Source organism: Triplophysa dalaica, chromosome 22 (assembly GCF_015846415.1).
Source record: "Triplophysa dalaica isolate WHDGS20190420 chromosome 22, ASM1584641v1, whole genome shotgun sequence".
In the NCBI taxonomy this organism is placed as follows: domain Eukaryota; kingdom Metazoa; phylum Chordata; class Actinopteri; order Cypriniformes; family Nemacheilidae; genus Triplophysa; species Triplophysa dalaica.
This window is the reverse complement of record NC_079563.1, coordinates 14,711,879-14,724,611: the sequence shown is the minus strand read 5'-3', so window position 1 is coordinate 14,724,611 and position 12,733 is coordinate 14,711,879. Positions and strand designations below refer to the sequence as shown.

Below are 12,733 nucleotides of genomic sequence, written 5' to 3'. Positions count from 1 at the left end.
TGAAGGGCAGTTAGGCAATGATGATACTCACAGGGACTGAAGTTGGATCAGGTGAACGAAGTGACTGGCATGAATGTGGAGTGAAGGGTTGTGAGAGATGTTCCTGCACATAATAAAGAAACACCCGGAAATTAAAATTCTGTGAATGTTTACTCATCCTCATGTCTTTCCAGACCTTGTCTGTTATTTTGTTAGTTTGATTTTGCTACGCAGGTCTTGTGATACGACAACAGATCATAGCAATAATTCACAGGAACTGTGCTCACTATTAAGTCTCAAAAACCTAAAGATTTCGTAACTGTTTTACGAGGTGGCTAATTCATAAACATTTGTAAGATGTGAGTCATACAATAATTTATGATTATTGGAAAAAACACCCCTAGGCATAACCGTCACTGGCACAAAAACATATTGTAGAAAATGTAGAAATGAGAACGTACAAATTCATATAAATTAGCCATCAAAAGGGTAACAGACAGACTTGGTATTGTGTTGAAAATCTTGAGTTTTGGGCCTGAGGAATAGCTAATTGTTAATAAATAACAGCATCTCGAACTGGAATAACATGAGACAGGGTAAACAGGTTTGTTTTTGAGTGGATTATTCCGCTGAAAGGATCAGCTTGGTCAATCAGAAGAATGTGCTGTGTTTTTGATGCTGGTGGTGTCTCTGGATGTTTTAAGCAGCTTAAAGGTCCAGTGTATGACATTTAGCAGCATCTAGCTGTGAGGTTGCAAATTGCAACCAACTGCTCACTCCCCAATCCTCCCTTCCTTTTGACACAGCATTAAGATGTCCTCGTGTTTTTGCTTCTTCGCCGAAGGAGATAATGTATCTACGAAATATGCTCTGTAGAGCGGTTTGCCTGTTTAGAGCTACTGTAGAAATAACATGGCGAACTCCATGCAAGGGGACCCACGGTTTATGTATATAGAAACAGCTCATTCTAAGGTAATAAAAACATAATCATTCATTATGTAAGGTCTTTATACACCTCTGGCCACATAGTATGTATATTATATTGCATTTCTGTCAATAGATACTCCAAAAAATTGCACACTCGACCTTTAAATCTTTGATGAACTAACATAGTGTTTCTGGTAAAAAAAAGTTGAGTAAAAAGTTATTGCGTAGTGTTTTATAGTATAATGTGTCAGTCATTGTGTTGTTTGCATTGAACAATTCAAATGTTTTGAAATGAATGATGCAAGCATGACTTACAGTTTATATAGAGACTTTAAACTCTTAAAAGTGTTATGAGGAAGATCTGAGATTCTGTTGCAAGACAAATCTCTACAAAACAAGAAAAATAAATAATGCAGTCAGATGAGTACAATCATAATTCAAGGACAATTTTAGCATTCAAATTATGTTGTACGCGCAAAACACATAAACTAACCGTGTTTATGTGTTCTGCGCTTACTTACAAATCACAGGATCATCAATGCATCCCATTCAAGATTTTGTCCTGCCATACTCACAGTTCAACCAAAGATCCAAGAGAATTAAACATGTCCTCTGGAAGAGTCCTGAGATGATTGTCATGTAATGATCTGTGTCAAAAAAGAAAAGAGGACAAATAAAATATCAGTCTCAAATGAGAACACATTTTCTATTGTGTGAAAGGTTTAAAAACAGCCACTGGGGCATGAAACAACCAGATGATCCCTAAATCTTCCTGCGTTTCGGTGTATTTTCTATCTTATTTTCCTGGCAAGGGCGAGATGACCCTATCTACAGAGATCCCCATCTCTTTCCGCAAGTCTCATTTAAGATGTGTCTGAGACCTCCCTACATCTTTTACAGCAGAGAATGGCACATCCTAATAGTGAACTAATAGAGTCCTAAGGAAGCATCTGGAGGGGCATTGATGTCGTTGTCATAGATGTCAGACTGTCCACATAAAGCGACAATGACACGAACAAAATCTTTTTGTCATCACAGCGTCGCCGTTGGGATGCTCCGATATTCTTTTTGAACAGTTTTAGGAGAAAACACATAAGCTGTGGGGCTCCAAATAATATTAGGTTTGATAAGAGAGGTATTCTTAGAATTATTGGGATAAGATTCACCTACTTTTATACTGCTTCTTTTTAATGTGATAAAAATATTTAGCTTTTAAATACATAGCTCAGCAAAAGTTGGGTCAGACCACTATTTTCAACATTCTTTTAGTTTTCCTCTCAATTGTTTTGTTTCCAAAATTGGACCATTGTTTGGTTGAAAACGGGTTCCATTGTTCCCTATTGGGGCACGTTGTCACAAAAGGACAATGTGTTCAATAAACTATATCCTTTTTCCAGGGCAATAACCATCGAAATAACTGCTCAAGCCAAAACTTTTAGTATTAGTTTGGTATGTACCTCTACTGAAATTGAGTTTTGAAAGTAATCTGCAGCAAAATTGCAGTTAAACCGTATATTCACTGGATTAAAAAGTATGACAACCAGCCCTTACAGATAAAACTGATAAAAAGATTCAAAACCAACATCTGTACCACATTTTATTATTGACTATAAATCAACTCTCTGCCCTGTCGCCATAAAATGCATAAAATGCAACGCTGGCGTAGGTATAACCGTACAGCACAGAACTAATAAGATTTTACAGTGCATTGCAGCTGAGGGTGAATACAAGCAAAAACACTTACAACACAGTGAGTGCGGTGCAGGTCGTCAGAGTGGAATAATTCAGCAACTCAACGTAGTTCTCCGCTAAGTCCCTGTGAGGAGAGCCAAACCAAAAAAGCCAAGCAAAACAGCTATAAATAAAAAAATACAAACCTGACTTCAAAGACACGAACATTTAAAAGTTTTTGCGACAACAAATATAAATTTGACCAACACCTATAAAGACGTGACCGCTACATAAATAATGTGAAGCCACAGGGATGAATTGTTTATTTGGCGAGTGGCTCAAATACAGAAGCGAATAACTCTGACTGTGCTGCTGATAGACCTTCTCTTCGCTCTCGGTCTGGACAGGCAGATGGCAAATTGTCTGTCAACGAAGAGTTTCTCATTGCGATCCCGTTTGCCTAGGAAACTAAAATATAAAAATCACAGCGGCCCTGTTGATTTCCACTGTCCTTCTGACTATAATTACAGAGGTACTTTTCTCGCAGACTCGCCGAGTTCAAAGTGCTCATTATGGCAGGAGAGATGCTCAAAAATACACAAACGACACTTCTGCCTCAAAAATGGGCACGGTGTGGCGGTTTTATAGGTTAGTCATTTTAGTTGGATAACTCAAGAAAATCCAGCGTTAGATGAACCATGTTAGGTGTGTCTAGGTGGTTTAATTTGGTTTTGACCGAAATCAAGGTGGTAAACCATCTTTGAACAAGCAACAAACCAGCAACAGCTCAAGCTGGTTTAGACAAAATGGCTTAAGACCTTAAGAACTGAAAAAAGAAAGGATTGGCCCAAATCACAGCTGCATGTACCAGCTAAAGCATACAGTATATAGAGAGGTTGCAGACCTGGAGCAGGCAGTTTTACGGCCCAGGACCTGTTCTTGCTGGTGTGTAGGGATATATACAGCGAAATAACAATCAATTGACGCTCGAAACTTACAAATGAATTAAATAAATTAAGTTTGTTTTGTAAATTTAAATATTAATGCTACTTTAAGAAATAAGATAGACAGCGTAATAATCTGCACTACTGTTTAAATTATTTGTGGATATTCACTGTTGGTCTTAAAAGAGGGTGTGGGTACGCAGGTGGCAAAACACGTAGCAAAATGATGCGATTCCGCGCATCAGTGTCCATGTTGTAGGGAAGTCATAAGAATCACCATCGAGTCCAGCTGCTTGTACTTTCACTAAATAATTGCATATTTTTGTACCTCTTTCTGTATTTCTCATATTTTCCTACGCAATTTTGCTGGGTGTTTTGCCATCCAGGGGAGCGTGTCCCGACTTGTTCACGTGGAAAAGAGATGTCATTGCATACCCTCTATAGCCTACAAGAAACAATTTAATTTAGTGTTTTTGCGATTGAACGTAGTAATTTCAGATGGACAGTGAATCAGGCATTAGGGAAAACAGGGCCGTAAAACTGTCTGGGCCGTAGATCTGCCTGCTCCAAGTCTCCAGCCTCCCCTTCTCGCTAATGCTGCACTTTATTACTTTTTGTCTCTCTATCGCCATCTCTATTTAAAACACAAAATTACAGGCTACTATATTATTTATGCGGGTTGAAGTCAAATGACATCAGACATTTTCCACAAAATCGTGCCCAGCTTATTAATCATTATTATGTCAAATGTTTATGAATCGGGTAAGGAGAACGTTTTGAACACTGTTTTTTATGTGCTTGCCTTAATAAGCAAAACAAGTTTGCAGCCTTAAACTGGCTTTTGCAACAGGGATGGTAACCTTTTTGAGAGAAAAGCACCAAGATACAGACTATTTAGCTTTTTAGGTGATAATAATTATATTGGGTAGGGTGAGGTACATTTAGGAGGACTTTGATGTGATATCATCTCATCTGTATAGAACTAATGGACCATCAAGTAAGTGTTACAGATTCTCTCACCTTGTTAACATCAGAACGACCCGCTCAGATAAACCAGAAAGACTGGTGACTAAAATACTAATGGTGACGCGCATAAAAACAGATAAGCACACACAGACAAAAGCACAGCTGACTAGTACAAGCCAACCATTGCAGTAAGAGATAAAAAACATTACGTCTTACTCTTTAGACAAGATCATTCTAAAATAGTCATGCATATGTACAAACACATTATACTAAGTGTTAGATTTGAAAGTCCATACAAATTAAAATTCTCTCATATTCTCACACTCAAGTTGTTCCAAACCTACATACATGTCTTTGTTCACACAATGAAACCATTGACTACCATAGTAGGAAAACTTATTGATAGATTTTTTTCTGTTTAACACAAAAGTAGATGTTTTGGAATCTTTTAGTAGATTAACAGTTCTGAGGCACCTTTGACTAGCATTTAAGTTTTTCCCAAATGGTAGTCAATGATGTCCCAGAAATGTCACATTCTCCCAAATATCCTTCCTTGTGTTCAACAGGGGGGAATAATTCATGACAGAATTTAAATTTTGGGGGGTGGAGTATCCTTTTAAAAGCTGCATCTTTGCCGTTTGTCTCTCTATCACCATCTCTGTTTCAAACAAGAAATTGCATGTTACTTAATGTACTTATTTTTTTGGTGAATTCAAAGTCGAATATACTCAATTCCTGCTTAATCCATCCAAATAGCTCTATAATAAATTATCTTTATAAGATTACCTTGGTGAACCAAGGTAGGGTATGGGACTGTTCCAAACACTGACTTTTGATATAAAGTACTTGCTTAATAACTGTTTGTGTTAATTTTTAACCAAACAAAGTCACAGATTGCAGCGTTAAGGGAAGTCATGTCACTCAGTGGCCATATTCGCAACGCCCTGTGACACTATTTCAGTCATACAAGACCAAATCCTATGTACTTGTCCCAATAAAACTAAACATTTCCAGCCAAATATGAACCAATGGCAGACTTCTGTCACCAGAACAGCCGTGATGAGCCGTTACATTATACTCATTTTCACAGAAATGCAGGATCCTGTTAATATCGATTAGTGATTACAAGTTTGTTGCTTGCCTAAAGGCAATGCCCACAGTGATGCATTACAGACAGTATTTCTGTGCAAGATAAGTGGATAAGGGTGATTTTTTCCACTATTGTGTTTGCAAAACAGTTCTTAGAGAACCAATGGTCAGATGACAGGAAGCACTCACAGCCAACTGAGCAAGGGCATGTGCTGACACAGACTGGAATCGGGCAGCCACATCAGGGACGTGTTCACCATAGATCTGAAATCAACACAAAAATGAAACCTCAAGTCAATCAGCAACACAACTTCAGACTGGTGCGGCAAGAGCCTTGAATGTTTTTATTCCGACACTTTAACAAACAAACAACTCCCTATAGCATTTCCAGATGCGACTGACTCAATTTCAAAGGGAAAAACAGTAATGTTTTTTTGCTAGTCTGGCTGCGTGCTGCATGACAGGTGTCCTCTTTTTTTACGAGAATAATTAACTGTGCTTTAAAGCTTGTAAAACAAGTCCTTAAATTTTAATTAACCAACCAATATATTCATGAAAACATCCGAAAAAGATCACACGTTTAGTCACCAAACAGCACAAAATTAATCATTAACCCGAAACACAAATATAAAAATGAGATTATTATGTAAATGTAGACACCAATTTGATCTTTGCTAATAAATGCACGATTAATGGAGTGCTTGATATGCGGAAGGACACGTAACTAATTTACAAAGCAGAATTTTAAAAAGGTTACACAAAATCTGCGTAACAGACCTGAATGAACAATAAATCGACATTTTGTTGGGTGTGCTACCTTTCTCAATGCTTTTTTGTGTTTTAGTGACCTGAAGCTACTCTGATATGGATTCATTGATGGACTCAAAAAACGGTGCTGTGTAAATAAATACAAACTCCCACAAGCTAAGCTTTCGCATGCGATGGCCAAATTGCAAACAGAGCGAGGGCCACTGAAAACCGTTCCAGAGAGCCAGCCACCATTATTTCAGCTATTGCGGGTATCGGCAAGGGAAGTGAACTGAAGCGAACATTTTGGGCAAGCGTATAATCTCATGAGATCTGGGATAACTTTAAATACATAACTTCATTCATGAAATGGAATCTCAGGAGGGCCTGTTCTTTGTAGAGATGCTTAATATCTGTTTTTAGTTTGAAGAGCACCCTGGTTTTCATTAAGGTGGTGGAACTTCAATGACAATAGTTTTTTTCAAATACGTTCCCATAGGAGACTACATTGACTACTTTATATTCAGCGAGTGGGAGACATTGCGACTTGTTAAAGGGTTCGCTCAGAGCTGGAAAGGAATCTACATTTCTTAAATTCTTTCTTTTGTGTTCCACTGACGAAATAAAACAACGTGGGATTGGAGCGACATAAGAGCAGGTAAACATTGACAGAATTCCTAACTATTCCTCTACCGTTCTACCTCTGCTTAAGAAAACATTTTGTGCTGAAACTCAGTACGGAAAATTCATTATAACCGAGTCGAACAAGGACACATCAAAAGGAGAACATTGAAAATGTGGAGATATAAAGAGAACGTGAATAAAAAGCAGAGAGTAAAAAATGAACAGAGGTTAGTCATGGGAATAAGTTCCACTGGTTTCTAGTCAATTTTGCCATGGCAGTTATTGCAAAGTGGCGAGACATTTCCTCTGAGGACATTTCCAGGGATGTTAAAGACATTTTGATAAGGGTCTATGTTAATGATTTTCATACAAACTGTACAACGGCCCTCGGACAATCCTCGTGTTGAAATCGAATGTGTAAAATGTGCCTTTGCCGTCTCTTGCGTCACCACACAACTGCAACAGAATTCATCCGAATGGTCAGCTGGGCTTGGTCTGTGCATCTAAGTGAATCGGCTAAATTTCGGTTCTCATGTGCACTAAAACAAACCGTGTCTCCTGAGTGGGCTTTAGCCGAAAATGGGAACATTAGATCACTTGGGTCGCTACATAAACAGCTACCTGCTGATTTGTATTCCCTCGGTGATATCTGTAATTGGGCGGATGCAAATGTACTGCTAAACGCAGGTGCACTGGGAACCTTTGATTTTGGAAAATGTTGTGGGAATTAAGATGATTAAGGACACAGAAATTGTAGACATAGAAAAGCAACAGAAGAACTACAAAACAAATAAATTATATAAATGGTTTCAATTCACATTTCGTCTGACTGGGCTGTGGGGTTCCACTTTTTAAAAAAACAAAGCTTCACATTTCTACCAAAATTGAGGACTGTTAGATTAGAAGATTAAATAAAATGGCACAGCTCTGTAGATTCAACATTTCAAGCAGCAAAATACTTACAGAAAAGTTAGGGTCCTCAATCCGTTGAAGGTGTCGTGGGTAATGCTTTTAACTGGATTGTGATCTAAGACTCTGGAGACAAATACAAATACGGGTTTAAACAACGCCAACAAAATGTGAAGCACAAGTGCACATTGCCTGAATGTCAAATATCAGCTATTATGAGCTTTTATGCAAAATTACATTAGATTTTACAAAATACTAGCACAGGATCCAGAGGAGGAACGTGATTGTCTTTGGTGGCCGATCTGCAAACGTGTCGGCAGAAATCTGTTTCGTTTAGTAGCACTTTCCAAAAATAGAGCTTTTCCGCAACCCTTTTCCACACTCCAGATCTTTCTGTACGATTATGTCTATTTCAATTGCAATGTCGAATGCAATATCTGACGCAGATCAATAAAGATGTTCATTTCACTTTCCCAATCTGTTCAATGTGCCGTGTTGGATACTTACAGCCAATCAAGCTTGTGTAGATCTCTGAACACGCCGGGCCCTAAATAGGTGATGTGGTTTTTGCTGAGAAACCTGCACAAGAGAAGACGTTTAATTAGAAACGGAGACTTTAAAATGATGAAAGGCACCATCCGGCTGTCAAGGTAAGGCATTAAGTTGTCCAAAAGGATCGATTTACTTACATAAAGGTAATAAATGGCCCTATTAAAATTCTCAATGAGTAAGTATTCTGCAAAACCCATTTCGGCCTTGCAGACTGTGGTCCTTTTGAGATGTTTTTATATCAAATAAATAAAGAGTGAGAGAAGCATAATTCCAGTCTAAAGAAAAACGAATAAGACGTCCATTTATCATTCAGTCCCTAACCATATATAGAATTATATGACATTATCCATCCAAAAGTAGTCTTATCTTTCATTCCAGTATATGCGCTTCTGGGATCAAAAAGGTCTAAGACCCGTGTGGAAGGAAAGAGAAGTACTATGCGCTAGCTGCCTGCAAACACTCCTTCCAAACCGCTCCAACTCGGCCTTATCTACCAAATTATATCATTACGACGACAGAAGAAGAATCACTGAGCTCATACTGCAATCTCTTTTGTGTTTAATCTTAGACCACCGTTTCTCATCCAAGTTCTCATTGGAGATGTCGGAGCACCTCTTCAAAGACTACACACTTTCTCAGTGGCTTAATGGAGCAGCTGTTAAAAATTCACACAATTGAAAATGCATCGATTTTCACGTTAGTCGAAACCGATTCAATATTTTTGGTCTGAAGCAAAAGGAGGGAAGATGAATACTCACAGTTTTGTTAGATTGATAAGTCCACTGAAGGCACGGTTTGACACCATGTGAATGAGATTGTTCTGGAGAAACCTGTTTTAAAAGAAAGCCTGAATTAAAAACTGACCTTTTTATTTGCAATCTTTTAAAATACAAATCTTTGGGTATGTAACTGTATAGAGAGATCATTCACTGGTTGAAAACGTAAATCTGAGTGATTTCTGGTGAGCCCTGAATGCGCTGTTCTGTAATTGACCAAAAACGGATAAAACTAACCATGTTCCCTTTTCAAACATTATATATTTAAGGTCAAACACTTTAAATGGAACTAAATACTGGTTTATTAAAGTATACAGCTCAGACCAGTTGTCCATCCATGTGTTGTTGACTGGATATTGCAGAAAACGTTCCTTTATTCAGGGTCCAGAAAAAGTTCTCACTAATACTAGCGGGAATTCGCCGCAGGATTCTTAATTACAAATCCCGCTTGGCAGTCAACAGATGGTGCAGATGGTGAGGGCATTAAGAGCTCTTGACAAAGTTGCCTCTAGAAATTTTTAACTGAATGGCAGTTGTTGAAACATTTATAAATGAAGCTTTAAAGAGCTATTATGCATATTGTTTTATATTTTGCTGTAAAACTTTTCTGCACAATTCACAGGAAAATGCCACAGAAACGAAACAGATTTTTTTTTTCTTAAACAGGCTTGTAATGACTGAAAAAAAACATTCAGAATGTGTGGAAGTCTATATTAAGTATTGAAATTTGATTAGAATGTTCATAATATGAAAATGTAATTTGAAAAAAACATGATAAAAGAACAAAATCATGTATTTAAAACTAAAATTGGGTAGATATAGAAATAATAACTACAACAAAAAGCTAACTAATTAAAAAAAATCACAATAAAAACATGATAACACAATAAAAATAACAAATCTGTTGATTTATTATTATGATTATCAAATGAAAAAAACAATGTTGGGCCAGCATACCCAACTATTGGGAAAATATTTGTATTCGACACAACGGTGGATTTAAATATCACAACATTTTGAGTTGACAGATAGACAGACATGTTCTTCACTTGTTCTTAAAGAAAAAACACCCAAGACTCTGCCTAAAAGCCCCTAATAACATCCCTGGCAAGATGCTCATGTTCTCTGTTTTGCATTAGCAGCATGTTTAGAAACATTAGTGATTTAAAGCTGCAAGACTTCAGGGTAATTTGTGGAATACAATTAACTTTTGCTTTGCCTGTAGGTTAGAAACTTTATTATAAACTAAATCAGATGCCAGTTACCACAACTGGTAAGGGTCAAGTGAATGGCAATTGTCATAAAAGTGTCAACAAGATTATAACTTCAAAATGTAAAAAAAATCTTTTTGAGTAAATGAAATACTGGCATTTTTTTCACCAGCCACTAAGAGCATTAAAATATCTATGCATCACGCTCGATTTATTTTGCATTTGAAATATCAAATTAAATCCAGTATTTAAGTGTGGTGTCAAAATGGGTCAGAGAAACAAGACAGTCAAGCATCACTTAACGACCAAATACTTCATTTAATTTGATTTGATGTGCATTAAAGAATTGGTAATAAGTAAATAGTGGATATATTATTTTAAAGTTTGAACAGATGATATCATTTGAGCCTGAATAGCTAACAGATAAAAAGGAAAAATAAATAAAAAAGAAAATGTTTGGTTTTATCCTAAGGGGTTTACAAATGAGAAATGCTACAAAACAGCAGGGAATGTTTTGTGAACCTGTCACAACGTAACGCAGACTTTGGAACAAAGCGTTTGTCAATGAAACCGCAGCTATATTGAACATGACAGCAAACGTTTAACGTGCAAAAGTAAATTATTAACTGTTTTGGTGCACAAAACCTTGAACACATTATATCCAAACCTCAAAGAAAATTATTATAAGGCCCTGTTAAAGAAAAAAGCTACAAATATCACGGCACTGCATTCCTAGTGAATACCCGAACACTCCCTAAATGAAGGAAATAATGTGGCAATTTAATGCCATTTCCACTACTGCCCGAGATTCACTCAGAGGGTGAAAAATAATGCTGTACCATCCAAGTTAAAAGCTCATGCGAGAAAGCTCTGAATTTCATTAAATAATGTAAAACCGCTTCTGGATTCTCGCACACATTATCAACATTGCACCCAGTTCTGCACATTTGGGTGCAATAAAGAAAGATGTTCATGCACTGGAATTCTGTTTTATTTGAAAAGAGACGTATTTCACATCCAATGCACCTTACTGGGCGTGCCGAGACACGTCCGAGACAATTTTGATAATGTGCTGCAACTGTAATTCAATAAATGGCCTCTCTCCAGATCATATTATTGAAATTTGCCAGATGTAAAATAATTTCTGCAGGCACTTTCTCTACAGAAGTGCAGAAGGAGGTGCAGAAGTGCTTAAAAATGAATGTGCATTGAAGTAAAACGCAATGAAAATCATCCTCTGGATTCGGAGGGACATGCTGACCTTTCGAGAAGAGCGGAGCTTTGGAGTTCTTACCTGCAAACATTATCAGCTCCCAGAATTTAGCGGCGGGGGAGTGCTAAAGCATCCGTGAACATGATGAAGTGTGTGACTGAGAAAAAGTGAGCTGATCTTTCAGAGCCGATCATATTACTGATAAAGGGGCTGTGTGTATTTTTTTGGAGGATATTGACAAAGAGAAAAAAAATCCTTCACTCTATCAGTGCTTGCAAAAAAATACATTTAATTAGTATTACAACGTTTCGTTCTCATGTCCTTTATCAGGCATATACAGGATATTGACAGAAATGCAATATAATTTTGGCTGCGGTACAGATCCAGGAACGCCAGCGCTTTGGAACCATCCCGGCACATAAGCCGCAGAAACACAGCACTAGAGGAGCTTGTTCTCACACATTTTCTAGTGCTGTGTTTTTTCCCTCTGCCAAACAGAGTCAAGCGGCTGATGAACTACACAAACTTCACTAGCACGGACAAGGACTTTCTGCACTACTGCACTCCGGGGATCTGCACTTACACTTTTGAGCACCTCTGTGAATTAATCTCCATCCGGCGTTAATAAATCAAGTCTTGTGTCTGTGTCGTCTCTTACCGTGCCACATAATATGCATGAAAATGTCTTCAGAGGTGTATAAGGACATTACAAAAACAAGCATTGTGTTTTTATTACTCTAGAATGAGCTACTTCTATACAAACACCGCAGCTCCCCTTGCATGGAATTCGACATGTTGTTACAGTAGCCCTAAATGGACAAACTGCTCTACGAATATTAAGATATATATGTCATCTCCTAAAAAAGCACAAAAGTGACGACATCTTAGTGCTGTCAGCCACTGTAGTGCTTGAAAGGGAGGGGTGGAGTGAGCCGTTGGTTGCAACCCACAACTTCACCACTAGATGCCGCTAAATTGAATAGGCTGGATCCTTAGGACTATACTGTTATGTATGTTAGTCAAGCTGTTTCCTTTTTGGAAGATACAAAATTGCAGTGCTTTCATAACATTCATCAAAACTTTAACAAACTACATGTCAGACAAACAAAACGGTGAGTAGGAGCC

At 37.7% G+C, this 12,733-nt stretch overlaps 1 protein-coding gene across 2 annotated transcripts in view; it reads right to left on the bottom strand.

The window, feature by feature from the left end:
- rxfp2a (relaxin family peptide receptor 2a) overlaps positions 1-12,733 on the bottom strand; it is a 37,226-nt gene that overhangs the window by 7,137 nt on the left and 17,356 nt on the right. For both annotated transcript variants that reach the window (XM_056737422.1, XM_056737423.1), the window contains exons 6-13: positions 9,167-9,238; positions 8,364-8,435; positions 7,911-7,982; positions 5,766-5,840; positions 2,651-2,722; positions 1,482-1,553; positions 1,222-1,293; positions 32-103 (exon numbers count right to left, since the gene is read on the bottom strand). In XM_056737422.1, the coding sequence (XP_056593400.1) occupies positions 32-103; positions 1,222-1,293; positions 1,482-1,553; positions 2,651-2,722; positions 5,766-5,840; positions 7,911-7,982; positions 8,364-8,435; positions 9,167-9,238 (579 nt within the window). The remainder of the gene's footprint in view (positions 1-31; positions 104-1,221; positions 1,294-1,481; positions 1,554-2,650; positions 2,723-5,765; positions 5,841-7,910; positions 7,983-8,363; positions 8,436-9,166; positions 9,239-12,733) is intronic.